This window comes from Amblyomma americanum, chromosome 11 (assembly GCF_052857255.1).
Source record: "Amblyomma americanum isolate KBUSLIRL-KWMA chromosome 11, ASM5285725v1, whole genome shotgun sequence".
Classification (NCBI taxonomy): domain Eukaryota; kingdom Metazoa; phylum Arthropoda; class Arachnida; order Ixodida; family Ixodidae; genus Amblyomma; species Amblyomma americanum.
In genome coordinates this window covers 25,333,944-25,353,509 of record NC_135507.1, presented here as the reverse complement: position 1 = coordinate 25,353,509, position 19,566 = coordinate 25,333,944, and the positions used below count along the sequence as shown (strand labels likewise).

At 46.8% G+C, this 19,566-nt stretch overlaps 1 protein-coding gene across 1 annotated transcript in view; it reads right to left on the bottom strand.

Moving 5' to 3' along the window:
- Window positions 1-444: 444 nt before the first annotated feature.
- Window positions 445-19,566, bottom strand: part of kermit (PDZ domain-containing protein GIPC-like protein kermit) — a 38,840-nt gene continuing 19,718 nt past the window's right edge. Inside the window, exons 2-6 of the mRNA XM_077644644.1 lie at window positions 8,204-8,434; window positions 7,244-7,382; window positions 6,138-6,256; window positions 3,729-3,810; window positions 445-2,957 (exon numbers count right to left, since the gene is read on the bottom strand). Of these exons, the coding sequence (XP_077500770.1) occupies window positions 2,770-2,957; window positions 3,729-3,810; window positions 6,138-6,256; window positions 7,244-7,382; window positions 8,204-8,434 (759 nt within the window). The 3' untranslated portion in view covers window positions 445-2,769. The remainder of the gene's footprint in view (window positions 2,958-3,728; window positions 3,811-6,137; window positions 6,257-7,243; window positions 7,383-8,203; window positions 8,435-19,566) is intronic.

The window sequence follows — 19,566 nt, the reverse complement described above, 5'->3', positions numbered from 1 at the left end:
CCTTGCTGCGCTTCTCGAAATGTCACGACAGTTAAGAAGCTAGAAGTGACATACCATGTTCAAGGAGTTACACCAGCTCTTATACCGAACAACTGCATGTAAACATATATGTTTACATGCACTATCTAGCCTATTTAAGCACAGCGTAAAATGCAGCAAAAAGCAAATTTTCCTAATTCCTGTAGTAAGTCAGAATGGCTCTTCTGAAAGGGCAAAGCCAATTCCATTTATCTAAACTTTGGAAAGAATGCCAGTGACATTTAATTTGACATGACGCTGTTTCGAAAAGGGCGACACAATGTGCTTACAGTTCATTAACATGTATGAAAGAACTTCTATTCCACAGCCACACAGTCCAAATTTGTGTGCGTCCTCTTTCCGAGTTTCAAGGAAGCTGGGAAAATACCTTTAGATGGAAAAGCAAAAGTACTGAGCACAACAAAGTGAAAAATAAGATGGTTTATTCACAGACAAGGTCACAGTACAACTACCTACTGTCATCATTCCTTGCCTAGTATTTAGAGAAGAACCAAGTCTGACTAGTGGATGTTCTGCACAAACGATCGCCACACAAAAGCGAGGGCAAGAAGTCTATTACAAGACGGCCATTGAATGGCTGAGGGCCATTTTACAGTGGTCTTGCAGTTCACTTGCAGAAATTTCGGTCTTGTTGCTATGCTAAGTTATGAATCTAGTGTATAAAAAAACCACTTAATTGTTTTCCTGCAAAAACTTCTGAAAAACTCAACCTTAGTCTGTGCTGCAAATTCAGATGGCTTACTTCACTGCTGTGGAGATACCATTTCTTGCAACTTATTTTGATGTCTACTACTTTTGCATGTCCTCTGAGTAGGCACAGCTGGCCTGTAGCACGTTTGGCATTGGGTTTTTCTCAGCTACTTTACGTGTAATTAGCAGTAGGAACACCAAAGACTTATATTTCAGGATCCTCAAATGCTCGTAAAATAGCTTTTCACTCATACAGCTGAGTCATTACTCCAAATCTTGTACGTCACCTCCATTTTACACTGTCTGGTTTCCCAGTAGCCAACTAGGTAACGCTCGACGGCCCACTGCATCTCATTTGGGAGATAGGCCTAAAGCATAAGACCACGAAATACCCATCATGATAGATTTGCAGTGCCTGAAACAACAGCCTGCAAGAACAGCAGCTGCCCAAAATTGGTTTGGCATGGGCCTGCGAAAAGGGCACAGGCACTTCGTGTCTTCCAGCTGAAAACGTACCGGCACACAGCATCCAAGTTGAAGGGTTGGCAGAAATAGTTTACATTTTCTGTGCATTACGTCCCCGTTAGCTGTCGGTCACTAAATACTCGTGCCATGCAAAAATACACTGTCGTGCGCAGTTTGCAGGACGGATTAGAGTGGAGCTCCCTTCACAACCCTTGCATATGTTTGCGATGCACTGTTGAATATTCTACAACTGGATTGGAGAACGCAGGTTTTGCATCTCAATAGCAGCAAAATAGCTCAAGCATCCTCACACCACTCACGCTCCTATATGATCAAGCCACCTCCAAGCATAGCAGTAACACTGAATCTTTTTCCAGACAAACAAACACGCACACAGATGGATCACACAAAATCATGTAAAAAAACCGACACAAAGCAAATATGCAAAAGCTTCAAAAGTCTCCTGCCCTTTCATGGAATGTTATGTCAGTAAAAATTCTTTGTAATCTTTGTATATGTGTGAGCAATGGATTGGAAGAACTTGGAACCTACTTGGAAATGGTGCGCCACTGTAGAAAAGCTTCCTGTAAAATACACTCACTCGTGAAATATCAATAGGGGGCAAAAGTGCGATAGCAAACTTTCCCGTACATGCTTGATAAACGGGGTGTTTACGCGAATACCGGGTTGATATGCGCTGCCTGTTTTGTAAGTTCACGAGGTCTGCAGAGGCAGAAATAACTGAACATACTAAGTAGATATGACCAGGACAGGAAGGCCTTCCAATTACAGATGTGATTTATCAAGATTGCACAGTAAAGTGTTTGTACATGTTCGTGTGAACTTTATATATTAAAAAGAAAAGGTTAATAGCCTTCGAGAACAGTCAGAACAGTATACACACACACACACACATAAAACAGCAAAATCACCATCATGAAATCAAAGGTGAAATCAGAAGAGCATTTTGAATGCCTTTAACTAAGCAAGGTGCTGTGACGCCTCAAAGAAATCAGACCTCAAAGACTGCATAGTCGCAGCATACTGCACAACCTGAACATCTGGAATGTCACGATAAGCATTGAAAGGAACTTCATGCCTCTTGCACGAAAGACCAAAAACAGAAGTCGCAATTGGTGGTAAATTCTTCAGCATCCGACCAGCCTGCTAGAGTAAGAAACCGGGAAGTTAGAATAATAACAAAAAAAGGGTCATTCAGCATGGCTTGGAAGTTGGGGTTACATTCAGTGTGCATGCATACGTGCATCTGGGATACCTGTTAAGGAAGACCTGTTGGTCTCAGACACAAAAAGAAAAGGACTCCTGCTTGACTGTTGATGTATGGTGCACAAACACACTGTCCACACTGACTTCATGGACATGGAGCAGCAATGTGCAATCTGGCCAGTTCAGTTCAGCAGCAACCACAGTTGGTTAACTCATAGCTCATTCATATGCCAAGCTGGCACCTAAAGATTAAATACAAACAGTATGCGCCTCTGGCCCGCCACAAAGGGTTGCGCTGGAGGTGATATGTCTTCCCAAGATCGGGTCCCATAGCCTGTGCACAGGACTTCAGAGGTCAGTGCGTGCAGTGTGGTCCTTGGTCGGCAGCCGACCGGCCCGGGCATCGCCGATTGCGCCCCAGATGTCAAACAAAAAGTCCTCGGTAAAGCCGAAGGCGTCTAGGTCAGAATCAGCCACGGCAGTCACAAACTCGTGTGGGTTTGGCCTCTCGCAACCAAGCTCCCAGATCTGAGTAGCTACAGAGAGAAAAACCGTGATTCACAAACTGGGGCCAGAAAACATGAATGCACAGTTCAGTGTCTAGCTTATTAAGACGGTCAACTGGTGAGCCTGTAATGACACACTGAAACTTAGGTGGTGCTGTTCTTGTAGACAATGGTAAACACTATAAAGTGGCGTCCAAATCATCATAGATATGATCTCATTAATGCGTAAGCATTGTATGGCTATATTTGCGGTTTCGTGTCATCACGAGCTTGTGATAACAGTAATGTTCAAACGAATTGAGTTAAGAAAAAGAATGGACGCATTTTATAGAGCATCAAAAAAATTTTGCAGTGAAAATCATGAGGTGTATGTGGGGTAATTAGTTAATTAGAGCCACAAATGTCCAAAAAGTGGGCGGGGCTGCAGCAAAAGTGGCGCCAAGTTAGAAAAACCAGAAGTGGGCGGAGCTAAATCGTGGCGCTAAATTTGAAGTTGAGTAAAGAGTGGAAAAGAGGGGCAAGGAGGTGACAGTGCTTATGCATTCCTCCAATGCGGGTGCTGCAGTGATCTCATAGTGCTTTTGCATTTATCGCCATAGAATATGTGAGTGCGAGGTGCTGGACACACAAAAACATACCCAACTGAAATGAACGAAACAAAGTACTGATAACTTCTTATAGAACCAGTGGGTATACGCACTGAAATATTTAGTCAGATACAGGTCCTTTTCATTTGCTTTCAAGCACATAGGAAATTAACAGCCCTGACAAGCATCACAGTAGAATGAAAAATGACATTACCTAGTTCCGAGTCGTTGATGCCCATGTAGGACTCGAGCAGAGCATTTATCTTGTCCACTGCTGCCTGGATCACATTGTCAGGCTGCACAGAAAGAAGGAAAAAATGTGAGTGGCGCCCACTCGGATTATTAAAGCAGTTGGGAAGCAGCGCACGTTAAATGACTGGACTGGCTGCTACCCTTTACCTGGTGTACGTTCGTGGCTCAAAATCAGACTTTTCTAAAGGTTAAACTATACTTCGTTTCGCAGCTAACATGAAATGCTGCCAAAGCTAGTGTGCCCATTTATAATCGGCTATGTTTGTCCTTAAGTAGTGCTCGAAACTCCAAAGCTGTTAGAATAAGGGGGTTCAATAGCTGCTTGCCAGACTACGTTGACGAAGCAAGCGGAGTTCTTTGAAGAATCATGGCTTGCTGGGGCAATTTGTACATATTTCACCAGCGTAGACAGGCAGCAGGAAAGGATTGGCATATGGAAGAAAATCACACAAGAAGGTTTCCAGTGCTGTCTTTCTGTGGCTCCCTTGTGTCCGCATTCCTTCTCTGATAACTAAACCCTCACTGGATATATCCAGCATTTCATTGCATGCCTCACAAGGTCTCCATAAGTAGGTGCGATACATGGTGGAGTGATGTGCTTTTGTCTGAAGACTACTTGCGTATCTTCAACAATGAAGGAAAATCAGAATAGGGTGCTATGCATCATAACAACAACAAATAAATAAATAAATAAAGTTCTATGACAAGCTGTTCGCTGACAAAAAACTGGATGGAGCTGTCTTCAGTGTTCCTTTAAAGCCCCAGTCAACGTACTGTTATATTACCAAATTTAGACGGCAAAAAACGGGCTGCCATCCTATGTCCACATGTATGGTGCACTATTGAGAAGCTTTAAAAATGGCAATATCGCAGGAAGCAAAACACTAAACAGCACCATGTCATTAAATGCACGCCACTGACAGCTTTGTTAATCATGTAGGAAAAAAAAAATGTCCCCAGTAAATGCTGTTACTTATGGCCTTTTCTTTTCCCGCCTCCTGTTTACTTTAAGTACAATGAAAAACCCGAGTTTAAATTCAATGAAGTACTTCATAAATAGAAAAAACTGTTGCAGAGATCACTACGCAACTGTTTGGTGGGCAATAGGAAAACCTAAATGTGGTACTGATGGCACTAAACAAGAAGGCCCACCACCTCATTGCACCAAAAGAACTGTTCGTTCTATACACCGGACACAAAAAAAAGTTTTTGCACAAACTTTTTCCTGAAGAAGTTTAGTCAATGTATTCTGTAGCATTAGTGCACTAAATTAATAGAGGCAATGTCTCAACTCGCATGACCATCAAAGTGCCACATTTGGTGATCCGTAACAACACTGTTGCTGCTGCTGATGTTATGCATTTCACCGATTTGGTTATTTGACTTTTTTTCCACCATCCCATAAATGAAGACCGAATCAAAAGGCTAGAGATTTACAAAGGGACAAGGATGGCACTGCATACAAGTGCCCATGGTGAAACAAAATCACCAGAAATATTGCACCGACTCATGCCAGGATTACTCTGCAGTTATTATTAAAATTCAGATCTGATGTTACATTCCTATTGTTTTTAATAGTTTGCTTCGAAAACCTTCCGATACCATCCCTATATGAGCGCACAGAAAGCTGAACAAAGCCATGCCAGCTTGTTTTACATCACTTGTTTCAGGGGTCGTCAAGTATGTTGGCAAAAACTGGTAAAGCAATCTGCATTTTTAATGTGCTTTCTCTTTTGCTAGAATTGCAGCACAGAGCTACTAGCACAAAACAGCTAATACAACATTTTTATTCATTATATACAGGGAAGAAAAAAGTGCAGAAAGTGGAACTGCATTGTCGGTTTAGTTAAAAGTACTGCATAGTAAACACACACAATAATAAACCCAAGCAATCACTTGCAGCTTGAAAGGAATGCAGTTAACATCGATCATAATTGATTTTCATAAAAACACTTCACGATAGGTTCTCTGTAGCAAACGGCAAGTTTAAGGACTTACAAAGTCACCGAGTGAAGTAAATTCTGCTAGGCTAAAGTAGTATGCTTTCATTGTTGCATAAAATGAAATGTACACACGTGGCCAAAATAGTAGGGAGCATGGTCCAGAGTTTGAACTTCTGTCAATTGCTTCACCAAGAAAGATATGAAGGTTTCTTGGGGTTATATTCAAGCGCACCAGCAGCCTTTGCTAGCATAAGCATTCAGTACCTCCTAACTTCCACCAGGTGAGCTGTGAGAGCAGCTTGAATGCTGAAGCATGCTCTATATGTTATTGCGGCTGCACCTGTACATTCTTCAACAACAAACAAAAGGCTATATGTAGCTTGACCACGGTAAGCAAAATCTGGCAAGGCTATAAGCGAAAAACTCACCGCCTTCTCCACAGTGGCGGGACCCTTGGAACGCAATCGCAGGGTCTCTTTGCCCGACCCAAGGCCAGCCTTGTTCTTTGCTTGGCCAGCTGTTGCTCCACTTCGAGGCCCTATGTGTGCTGTGAAAAGTACGAGAAGACATTGTATGGGGATAGGCTAAACCTACAAACACAAGCAGAGGCATGTCTTCACAACAGGGTGACAACAATAGAGCCTACTCACAGCGACAGGTTGCAAACGATCTGTCGGCCCATTGCAGTTTGCTATATGGCATGCATACAGTCAGTCAACCACCAAGAGCATTTCATTGTGCATGCTTACATTTCTACCAATGTTTCAATCTTGTCACCGTACCAAGTGTAACAGCCTTCTGTGTACATTAACTATTGCAACTCTTCCAATGCACTATGGCAAGCTACCAGTGATGCAGGTCATTTTATTTCAAAACAGCATTTAATACCATTTTATGTACAAATTCCCTATATCACCCTAGCTTACTTCTAAGAGACACTGCAGTTGTAGATCTTTCATGTGTGCAAGTTTCTAGGCGAAGGAAATGTTTTAAATCAATTGCAACTTTTACAGTCCTTTAGCACGTTAAGACATTGACATGATGTGTTATTCCCCCCCACTGTAATGCCACTTGTGGCGCTGTGGGTATTACAATAAACAAATAAACAATTTCTAACCCTGTGTTTGGCACATGACAGCCTTAGCTGCTTAAGTGCCATAAAACACAACACAGCATTAATACAGGTGCATGCTGGTTAATATCAAAATATATGCACATAACCAGTGATGCATGAAAGGTACATGACGCTGAAGAAAAGCCTGGCAAGATTAATATGACAGCTGCTTACATAAGCACGTACTTGGGGGTTGGCGCAAATTTTCTCCCATATTCTCTGCTGCTTTCCAGAATACATAACCAGAAGGTGCTGCTGTGAACATTTAGACTTATGGCCTCACGATTGCCATAAGAGTGCACAGGCCATGAAGAGACCTGTGCAGGCCTATGGCAACCAGTGTGCCTTGTGATGAGATATTTCAACAGAGCATCATGGGGAATCGAACGACAACAGAATCTACTTTTGCAACAAACTCACAGAAGCCAGCCTTGAGAGGTTCGACAAGGCGCAGCGTAAACGTGGAGCCCTTCTTGATCTCCTTGAGTGCCTTTGCCACCTCGTAGTGACGGCAGTTGACCATGCTCCTGTCATCGATGCGCTCTATGTGGTCGCCAACCTGCCAAAAAAAAAAAAAAAGCCACAGTGTGAGGTATTCCTATAAGTGCTATGAATACAAAGACTGAAGATATTCAACCGCATGCAAAGGGAGACTGAAGGAGCATTGGCTTAGGAAAATGTTGGTATGCTGTCCACATAGCATTTATTTCCATCAAAGGTTTGCTGTGATGTTATTCAAGGGCATTTTTTGCTAAGAGGAATAACTGTGATGAAATGGCACACAAGGACTTCACTCCCGGCAAGCACATATTCTTTTCCTTTGATTCTGCTTTTCATGCAATACCAGCTCAAAACGTGTGCATTGCTCCTTCCACTACCTCTTGAAAGGCACGGCCTTGTGGCAGACAGCCATCACTAAACAAAACTACTGGCAGCTTGCATTCTGATAACTTGAATACCCAAAAGGCTCAGCGTGGGGTATATAAAGAGGTGGGGTGCATAAAAAGCTATGAAGGAACAAATGCACTACACATGAATTAGGTTAGAACAATGAAGATATAAAAAGCAGCACATTAAAGACAGCAAAATATGGGAACTCGAAAAGTAATAAAGAACACAACACAATCAAGTAAAAAAATGAATAATTAGTACTAAGAGAAATGAAGATAGCACTCTTAGAGTGGCTATGCTAGCAGGGCAGTGCATTATTCCGCTTGGTCATCAATAATAGCTTGTGCACTGTCATCTATAAATTGTTCCCACCATCTGCAATTTGATGACTTGATCTTAACTGTACAAGGTTAGCTTGGTGTAGGAGCACCATGGCTCATGCAACCTGGTTTGCATCAGGCCAGGGAAAAGCTTCAGTGGAGATCAAACCTGCACGAATCCGATGCGGTCCATGAGAGAGCCCTCCTTGATGCGCTTGATGAAGGCCAGACCGGCACCATTGTCCGTGATGGTGAGCCCCAGGGAGTCCTCCCCCTTGAGCACCTCCACTTCCTTGGGTTGGCCTCGGCGGTGCACGAAGATGAAGTCGTCCAGCCCAATCTGGCCGCCCAGCAGGCGGCTCATGTCCACCTTGTGCGTGTTGAGCGTGCAGAACAGGATCTGCACACACAGACAAGCAGAGGGCGCACTTGAATTAGATCCACTTCACTAACTTGCTCTTAATTGTCATTCATGCAAACTCTCAAAGGGGAAGCATGGCCCAGTTTCTGCGTACAAATTAAAACTCTCCACAGAGTACCTTTTTTTAATGGCAAGTACAGAGCTCAAAAGTATAGCGCCTCCTTGTGACATAGACATCAATGAGCAAGGCAACTCTGCAGGCACCTACGGCACTCGACAAGCAGTGCCAATAATAATAATAATAATAATTGGTTTTTGGAAAAAGGAAAAGGCACAGTACATCTGTCTCGTATATATCATTGGACACCTAAACCACGCCGTAAGGGAATGGATAAAGGAGGGAGTGAAAGAAGAAAGGGCTCGGGAATAATTTCGACCACCTGGGGATCTTTAATGTGCACTGACATCCCACAGCACACGGCGCCTTAGCGTTTTTCCTCCATAAAAACGCAGCCGCCGCGGTCGGGTTCGAACACGGGAACTCGACTGCGGCGGCCGCGTCCAAATAATGGTTTCATAGTGGTATACTCCTATAAATGTTGAAATGCACAAAATTCATTTTTTTATTAACCCGCCGCGGTGGCTCAGTGGTTAGGGCGCTCGACTACTGATCCGGAGTTCCCGGGTTCGAACCCGACCGCGGCGGCTGCGTTTTTATGGAGGCAAAACGCTAAGGCACCCGTGTGCTGTGCGATGTCAGTGCACGTTAAAGATCCCCAGGTGGTCGAAATTATTCCGGAGCCCTCCACTACGGCACCTTTTCCTTCCTTCTTTCACTCCCTCCTTTATCCCTTCCCTTACGGCGCGGTTCAGGTGTCCAACGATATATGAGACAGATACTGCGCCATTTCCTTTCCCCCCAAAAACAATTATTATTATTTTTTTTTTATTGCGACAGTATACCACTCTACCACTATGAAACCGATATCTTGTATTCATTTGATGAAGTTCGTATATGTGCACTTGAATATTTATAGGTGTTTCACCCAGGACTGTCAGCAGTTATAAAAATCGTATTTTCGAGTTAGAACAGTGCTTTTTTTCAGCATGGCGTTGTCAATGGTGTAGTGCATCAGAATACAGCTAAGATATGCCGACTAGCACGATGGTTAACTAATAATGAATAATTAAATTTTGAGCTATTGCTGTTAGGCACCTTAGTTATTGGGAGGCTTGTAGCCGACCGCAGTTAACGTCCATATCAGTTTTTGAGATTATCGAAAATGCCGCTCTCGTCGCCACTACAGCGCAAGGAATTTTGGGGCCGCCCACGGGCGCAACCGAAACCGCGGTTAGCAGCGCTAGCCACGCCTACGAGCACGCGTCACACATTGGCGCGTCGGTCACGTGCTCTGCCGCTCGCTGCGAAGTGACGCCCGCACCGCTGAGCGACGCGCACTCATGGGCGTGGTTAGCGCTGCTTCTGACAGCGAGGTTTCGGTTTTGCTCGTGGGCGGTCCCAAAATTGTGTACGCTGCAACGGCGACAAGAATGAATAATAATAATAATTGGTTTTTGTGGAAAGGAAATGGCGCAGTATCTGTCTCATATATCGTTGGACACCTGAACCGCGCCGTAAGGGAAGGGATAAAGGAGGGAGTGAAAGGAGAGGTGCCGTAGTGGAGGGCTCCGGAATAATTTCTACCATTTGGGGATCTTTAACGTGCACTGGCATCGCACAGAACGCGGGCGCCTTAGCGTTTCACCTCCACCGAAACGCAGCCGCCATGGTCCGGTTCCCCAGGTGGTCGAAATTATTCCGGAGCCCTCCACTATGGCACCTGTTTCTTCCTTTCTTTCACTCCCTCCTTTATTCCTTCCCTTACGGCGCGGTTCAGGTGTCCGCAGATATGTGAGACAGATACTGCGCCATTTCCTTTCCCCCAAAACCAATTTTACCTGCCCCCCGACCGCGGCGGCTGCGTTTTTATGGAGGCAAAACGCTAAGGCGTCCGTGTGCTGTGCGATGTCAGTGCACGTTAAAGATCCCCAGGTGGTCGAAATTATTCCGGAGCCCTCCACTACGGCACCTCGATCTTCCTTTCTTCTTTCACTCCCTCCTTTATCCCTTCCCTTACGGCGCGGTTCGGGTGTCCAACTATATATGAGACAGATACTGCGCCATTTCCTTTCCCTAAAAAACCAATTATTATTATTATTATTATTAAAGCAGAGAATGGCCAATTCCGCACATACACGCACTAGCCCAATAACGCTATCGCGTCATAACCTTGAAGCGGTGCTTATTAAACGTTCCGTCCAATTTTTTTTTCTGCAGTGTTAGAGCCCTGCTCATCTGCCCCTTTATCGCACAAATTACCGCAATTTGTCACACAGAGATTTTCTCTATTACATGCATCCAAAAGTCGGAGAAAATCCCAAGGCAGACCGAAAACATAGGAGGAAGCATTTTTACCCGCGAGCATTTTTCGGAAGCTGCATGCGCTCGCAGACGGACAGAAAATTCGTGACGCGACCGACACATATTTTCTTCGGGGATCTAGGCATTCCCGGTGAACCGCGGCGCGCATTCTTCCTGGCGGGCCTGCGCGAGTGAGGCGCGCTGGCGGAGGTAAAAAAAAAAAAAAACCCTACTCGCGACTGGTCAGTGCAGGGGGCCCCCCAGCGAACGCACACACGCGTTGCCCGGGGGCTACAATCGGGGCCTGCTTGTTGTCTTTGCTTGTTTCCCACCTCCCACCTTGAAAGTGGGGCAGGTCCCCTTGAAGCAGCGGCACGCGATGCCGATAGGTTCAATCTGGATCGAGCGAGCCCGCGCGCGCTCCCACCCCAGACAGGTTTTCCTTTTTGCACGCTCTCTTCGGTGCTGCTGCTTTTCTGGACATTTGTTTCCCCCACCGCCTCCGCGCAATTTTTTCATGTTCGTGTTTTGTTTCCCAGACTACGCCGCTGTTAGCTTCGCCCAAACTAGAATCCCCCCCCCACCAAGTTCGCGGCGTGTGCCGGGCTGCGATAGCGCTCCAGCGGCCGTCGCTGCATTTAATATACGTTTTTTTTCTTCTTTTCGCTTGGCCGTACGCCATAGCCGTATAGTACAGTCCTTCGCGCCAGCGCCGCCGATAAGAATGAGCGGCGTGATAAGCAATTAACGCGCCGGAGAACACAACGAGGGAAACGCGCCTGTGAAAAACTCCTCTGCCATCGGATATAAAACGCGGTGGTGATCCGGTGAAGTCGAAACATGAGCAAGGCCGCGAAAAGCGCGCGGTTCTGTAAGCCTCGCGAAGGTAAGTATAAACAAGGGTGGTTTCTGACTTGTTTGTATACGCTTTGCAGCGAGGAACAGATGTATTGCGAAAAGCCTGGTCGCGCGACAACTGTACGGACTAAACTGCAGAGAGAACTTCACGCACATTTGGGATTCGTCATCGTCAACGCGTTTTAAAAAGCACAATACATGCTTTAAAGGACTACAGACGCCTAATTTTGTTGCGCGTTTTCTTGTCAAAAGGTGCGTTAGACATTAGAATACATAACATTACCGGGTGGTATTAGCGTGCAACCGGAATGAATTTCTTCTCTCATGCTGTTTCGGTTTCATCGACCGAACGGCGACTGTGACGTGCCGTTGATGTTTTGGTCACGTGATCCACTTGAGAAACTATAATCGCTTAAATGTAGTTTTAATCTACTGCGCCATTTTATGCAGCCTCTTCCAAGACCTGCAATGACAAAAATGCAGGAAAAAGGTTAGCACTGCGCGAATTAGACACGACAAGAGAACAGGAACAAACACGACAACACAGGCGCGTGTTTGTTCCTGTTCTCATGTCGTGCCTAATTCGCATAGTACTAACCTTTTTTTCTGCAATGAACCAACTAGCCCGCAAGAACGTTCTACCCCGACAAAAAATTACCTGTCAGCAATTGTATAGCTGATTTTTGTGTGACTCAAGTGACCTAAACACCAACTAAGCGTCGCAGTTGTCGTTCGACAGATGAAAACGAAACAACGTCAAGAGCTAGAAATTCAATTTTAAATTATTTAGCGGTCGTACACGAATACCACAGGGCGTTCCGTGTATACGAATGTCTAACGCATCGTTTGAAAGAAGAAAACACGCAAGAAAGAATTTCGTGTCTATAGTCCTTTAAAGCATGCTTGGAGTACCGGAGAAAGCAAGCTATATCGACATCGTGGTGCAAGTTCGGAGCAGCGAAAGCACACGACCTTGCTCCTTTCAGGTCTTGCTTATCGCGAGAAAAGAGCGAGACGCTGTCTACAGTCGCGGCACTAATTGGAAGGCAGCCAATTAGTTCTGAGGCGATTCTAGGATAGCACGAAGGGGAAAGAGCTACAGGAACAGTTAGCAGTATACCTCGGTTACCTCGACGTGCTGAAATATGATCGAGTGAGTAACACAACGACACCTTGTGCTACTACAGTCGGATACAACTCAAGAAGGCAGCGGCGAATGCACCTCAAAGGAGGCCCTCCGGTCAATGGCGTCTCGGCGGGTTCTCATGACGCTCCAGTTATTCCCTCTAGCGCGAATGCCCAGCTGACTGGCAAGTGCCTCCGTGAAGTAAATTGGCACTTTGGTTATTGCCTTTGGCGATGCCGATACAAAGGCAAGTCATGTTCTGAAACGAGGTAATAAACAAACCAACCAAATGTCACCTCCGCGTGGCATTAATTCAGATCGCATAAGAAAATGCAAATCGTGTAGCTGCAGGGACGCCGTAGTGCAGGGCTTTATTTTATACCGCCCGGGGCTCTGTAACGTACGCTGACATTGTACATCACACGGGCGTTTTTGTTTTTCGCTTCCATCGAAAACAGCCGCCGAGGCCGGGATTCGAACCCGTGACTCTGGGATCAGCAGCCGAGCGCCAAAGCTGAGCCACAGCGGCGGGGCAGATCGCATATACGCGAAGAGGAGCATCCATATCTGCCTCCCAGAGCGACAAGACATTCATGTAATTTAAACTCAAAGCGCATAAAAGTTAGGTCAGATTGAATAATAATAATAATAATAATAATAATAATAATAATAATAATAATAATAATAATAATAATAATAATAATAATTGGTTTTTGGGGAGAGGAAATGGCGCAGTATTTGTCTCACATATCGTTGGACACCTGAACCGCGCCGTAAGGAAAGGGATAAAGGAGGGAGTGAAAGGAGAAAGGAAGAAACAGGTGACGTAGTGGAGGGCTTCGGAATAATTTCGACCACCTGGGGATCTTTAACGTGCACTGACATCGCACAGCACACGGGCGCCTTAGCGTTTTTCCCCCATAAAAACGCAGCCGCCGCGGTCGGGTTCGAACCCGGGAAATCCGGCTCAGTAGTCGAGCGCCCTAACCACTGAGCCACCGCGGCGGGCTTAGGTCAGATTGTGCACTGCTGGAATTATGCGTAGCCTTTATAATACAGTCGATATTGACGAAATAATGGCGTCAATTCGAATAAACCAGACCAAATCAAGCGAGTTCAAATTAACGAGAGCCCACATCAACAAGGTTTGCTTGGACCGCATGTGCATCTGCTTTCTGCTTCGCAATCACAAGAATTTGTGGTTCGAAATAATTATTCAGTATTTGTCACGCACAACTCTTTCGGCATCCCTTACGCTCTGGAAGGCACGTGCACAGTAAGGTTAAAAAAAAAAAGTGCCCGGGGAAAAAAGATACGGTCGTCGACCGCGATGCATAGCTAAATAGATTGCAACTTCCGATGGCAACAGACCCCCTACCAAGCAAAACACTCTTTCCGTGCGAACGGCGTGAAGAGGCTCCACGCTGCAGACACGTAACAAACCCACACGCCTGCCGACGCCCTGACGCAACTAATTTCCCCACAAACTGCTGCCGAACACGCCTGCAGAATTCCTCCTCGTCCCAACTCGCCACCCGCCTCGGCGGCTCAGTGGTTAGGGCGCTCGACTACTGATCCGGAGTTCCCGGGTTCGAACCCGACCGCGGCGGCTGCGTTTTTATGGAGGAAAAACGCTAAGGCGCCCGTGTGCTGTGCGATGTCAGTGCACGTTAAAGATCCCCAGGTGGTCGAAATTATTCCGGAGCCCTCCACTACGGCACCTCTTCTTCCTTTCTTATTTCACTCCCTCCCTTATCCCTTCCCACACGGCGCGGTTCAGGTGTCCAACGATATATGAGAGAGATACTGCGCCATTTCCTTTCCCCAAAAACCAATTAATTAATTAAAAACTCGCCAATAAGAAAAGAAAAAAAGCAGACAGCTGCGCCCCCAAGCGGCAAGGACGTGCGAGTCTGAAGGAAGGCAGCGCGCCTATTTCGAGGCCCCCAGACGAGCTCACTCCAGTGAACCCATTTCCATCTCCGAAATCTCTCGCGGAGGCGCGCTCTTTTAACTCCTTGGCTTTTTTTCTCCGCGCATGGGCGACCAAGCTTGCGACGAAGGGGAAACGCTATATAGCGGGAACCTCCCCGCTACAGCCGTTGCTGCTACGGCGGCGGCAGCGCGCCGTCGTTTTCGCGAAAGCAGGTAGGCGAGCAAAAAAAAAAAAAATAGCGAAAGTGGCGCGCGCCGACTAAGCACGCTGAATTATTCCGGCGTCCCCACAAAACGCGCCGGCGCTTCTTATCTAATCGGAACATCTGCCCTTTTAGCCAGCAGTCGAACGCTAAAAGGACCGCGCTGAAAGGGGAGAAGTTGGCGCGGCAGCGGAGTCCACAGCCTGCGTTGTGTGCGCGCTTTCTCCTCGGAGATTTATTTTATTTCTTCCTCAAGCCCGCGGCTCACGCGGCTGGGCAGTTCCGTGCACCGGACCGGAAGCCGCGTGCCGTGGCCGATGCGTTAAGAACGCCGCGCCACTTCCGCCGCCGCGGTGTTTCCTCAAAGTGGTTCGCGTCGTGCACCCTGAGAGCAGGCGTAGCCTTCGTGTGTCTCGGGCTTCCGACGAGCCCTCGTTTTCACCGAGAGCTCCTCCTCAACTTTCTCAATGCACAGCGAGCGCCCCGGATCTGCAGTCATGGTGACGTACAAGGTAGTATACAAGGGCACAGCAGCGCTTTAACCCTTCCTGCAGGGATGGCCCTCGGAGTAACTTCTCAGCAGTGACTGTTCTCGGGAGTAACATTTAGGAGTATCTCTTTAGGAGTAGCTCCACTGGCATAACTCTTGCGGAGTAACCTCTTGGGAGTAACCTCTTGGGAGTACGCTCTTGGGAGTAGGCTCTTGGGAGCAACCTCTCGGCAGTAGGCTCTTGAGTAGGACACCTGAACCGCGCCGTAAGGGAAGGCATAAAGGAGGGACTGAAAGAAGGGAGAGGTGCCGCAGTGGAGGGCCCCGGAATAATTTCGACCACCCGGGGAACTTTAACGTGCACTGACATCGCACAGGACACGGGCGCCTAAGTGCTTCGACTCCATCGAAACGCGGCCGCCGTGGTAGGGTTCGAACCCGGTTACTCCGGCTCAGTAGACGAGCACCTTAACCACAATGAGCCACCCCGACGGGTCATTGGAAGTAAAGAGAATTTACTCGAATTTACTCACCTATCGACATCGGCCAACATGTTATTGGTTTTTACAGTTCATTTAATGAGCCGCTCCATCCCTCCACCGCACGGACGGACACGCACGCATGCATGCAGGAATGGACAATCTATGTTTACCCAGACAAGGCGCGCTGTCTCAGAAACGCCCTAAAAAGCTGAACGCAATGTGCTGAACACAATGTGCAAGGCCCCGCCGCGGTGGCTCAGTGGTTAGGGCGCTCGGCTACAGATCCGGAGTTCCCGGGTTCGAACCCGACCGCGGCGGCTGCGTTTTTATGGAGGCAAAACGCTATGGCAACCCCGTGTGCTGTGCGATGTCAGTGCACGTTAAAGATCCCCAGGTGGTCGAAATTATTCCGGAGCCCTCCACTATACGGCACCTCTCTCTTCCTTTCTTCTTTCACTCCCTCCTTTATTCCTTCCCTTACGGCGCGGTTCAGGTGTCCAACGACACCTACTGCGCCATTTCCTTTCCTCAAAAACCAATTATTATTATTATTATTATTATTATTATTATTATTATTATTATTATTATTATTCAGGTGTCCGCCGATATGCGAGACAGATACTGCGCCATTTCCTTTGCCCAAAAACCAAATTTCATTTTCGTTATATCCCTTCACCTTACCACGGCCCGTGCATGTACACATTTTTACTACGCTCTGCGGTCATCGGCCGCAGTGTACAAAACTAGGTCTTCTCGCCGATCGGGAGAACGTTGAATAGGCGCGCGCGCTGCACAAACACACAAGAATAGAGACAGAGAAAGACTAGCGCGCGAGTGAGGGCCTGAGTGAGAGAAAGGGCGGCCGTCAACAGCAGGCAAAAGCAGGAAGCCGAGCCGCGCCGTGCGGACGGACAGAGAACGCTATTCAACAAGTCGTTGACTATGGATGTCACAGACCTCCGCGGTCGCGCTGGGTTCGTGACGTCCCCTGCCGACTCCGCCAACTGCGCGGCCTCCGCCGCGGAGCCACTGTTGTGGAAGGGAGAAGAAAAAAAGTCGCAAAAAGGTCGCGCCATCCTTCCTTCCAGTGTTGCCAGCTTCTCCTCGTCGACCGCGAATATGCGCGCGCCCGGGTGACGAGGCGTAGTAAACGGTAGGGGAGGGAGTTTCTTACGACGAATAACCGTGTACAAACGCCAGCGACATAAAAGGGAACACTCAGTACGAACTCAACACCCCTGTCATATTATTATCAATTATGTACCGAACTTACAAATGCGGTCGAAACTCGTTATAACGAAATAATGCGTATAACGAAGGAATGACGATCCCTCTTGGAAGCTTAGTCAACACGGGCTATAACGAAGTAATCGCCGGGTCCCTTCAATTTCGTTATAGCGAGGTTCAACTGTACGTACTTACATTGAGGGGATCATTCGTCCATAAGCAACTGCTCAGAACAAAATAACTACGCCTTTGTACATACTTGGAGAGAGATAACCAACTTCACTCAATAATTGCGCATAACCTCTTAAGGCTATCATGCGCCAAGCTCAAGGTATAGGAAAATTGTTTTCTGCAGATTCTAACTATGTGAAAAAAAAAAAACTGGCAGTGTAGAGGGCCTAAAATGTTAAATCGTTCTACGTAGCAATGAGAGAGAGGAAATGAATTCTAGAAATGACTACTAGTGAGAGGTCTAAAGAAGGTCGGATAACCCCAGCAGCCGTCCTTGGCTGAGCAAGGATCTCGAGGTTCCCAACCGATCAAATAAGGACCTCAGCCTTCTTCTCAGGAGTGGGAAAGTGGCTGAAGCGTATCATATGATAAAGCGAAGCAGCGGATCAAAATTTTCAGTTTCTCAAGAGCGCCTGCTTCTTTTAAAAAGCTAAAAACACAAGACATGTAAACAACGGCGCTTTCACCTAAGAGCACCGAAGGGTGCAAAGGAATGCGCTCATTATGAAATGGCAACGTTAGCTGCAAGCTAGCAAAGCGTTCCCTTTCATGCCGTCCACATTTGTAAGGCAGGAAACGTACGAGCTTCGGCCAAACTTAAAAACGGCATGTAACAAATGGAGTAGCGGCTTCGAACAGACATCAGGCGACTGAGTGCAGAATACGCTGGCGTACTTTGATGCGTGCAATAGCCTCCCCTGCCTCAGCACAACACACGATCCACACGCGCTTACTTACGCAGCAAACATGAAACGTCTATATTGCACCTGCTGGGGGCAATATCCGAGCAACAGGCACACGCCGCGGAACAAGCTCGGCGCGCAGGAACCGACAGTACACAAACAACGCACGTTTAGAGCATATGCTATCGCGGCGCTATCTAGAAGCAGTGGATATTAGATATACGCCACTACCAGATAAATGTGTCCGGCTAGCCGGTAAACGCCGATTAACACCGGGCAGCCTTTACAGAAACGGTCTATAGACAGTCTACAGACTTCTTATAGACATTATTGCCTTCACATTATATATATATATATATATATATATATATATATATATATATATATATATATATATATATATATATATATATATATATATATATATATATAATATATCCAGTCTATAGGCAAGTCTACTGAAAGTGTATGCCCATAAATCTACAGATTGTCTATAGACTGTCTATAGGATTTGTGATTACCTATAGACTTCTCTAGGGCTTGTCTACAGAGTGTCTACAGACTTTATAGACATAAGTCTATGGACAGTCCATAGACTGCGTAAAGAAATTTTTATAAGGGAGAGAGCATTCCGCATATATGGGCATTAACCAATAGCGCTATCGCGTCTTTTTTTTTTTTGAGGCGGAAGGGTCCCCTCCAATTTTGTTCAAACAGACGAATAGTGGTATCGAATCTACCCGAAGAAGCTGCGTTCCACTCCAACGTGGCGCGTGCCAACACTGCCATTGTACAACTCGTCCTTCCCCGAAGTCGCCCCGCTTCCGGAATGAAACCCCTATCCAGGCTGGAGGCTTTTGGGGAATTAATATGAACCCTATGCTGGCAACTAAACTATAGGAACAAACATGCGGAGGAAAATATGCAGAAAACGAACCGCACAGCTCGCAGGTACACTCTCAAGGTCACCTTGCGAACCCTCGCGATTGCTTCTTTCTTAGTTCTTCCTGTGCAGTTAGGCTCTGCTAACAAAGTCTTCTTTCAGCCGTGAACCCAAGCCGCCGTTACAGCGCCAGCCAATCAAAGGCAGAATCCACTGGCCAAGCCTGACCGCGCGCGCCTCAGCCCCCGTCAGGCCAAAGAGGGGTTCCCGACCTGTTTTTCCGGCGTTCGGTGGCCGCCGCTACAGGCGCCCCGCTGCGATCCGCAACGCTGTAATTCTGTAATCCATGCGTCACGTTTAACCCTCCCCGACGTACAGTTGGCCGCGTAATCGGCCGGCACAATCTTCACTGAAATAAGCCGTGCGCAACTCGTATATCCAACGCCATCGGGCAAACCCACTCTTCCCTCTCCCCCTTCTTTCCTTCTTTCTCTCTGCTGGCCTCGAGTCATGAAAGGCGCGAGATGGCGTTCCTCGCAGAAAGACACGCCGGCGAGACAAGAGGTCGGGCCAAAAGTTTTCAGCTTTGACAGAAGTATAGTCGTCCGCAGTCCTACCTAGAGCGCTCGAA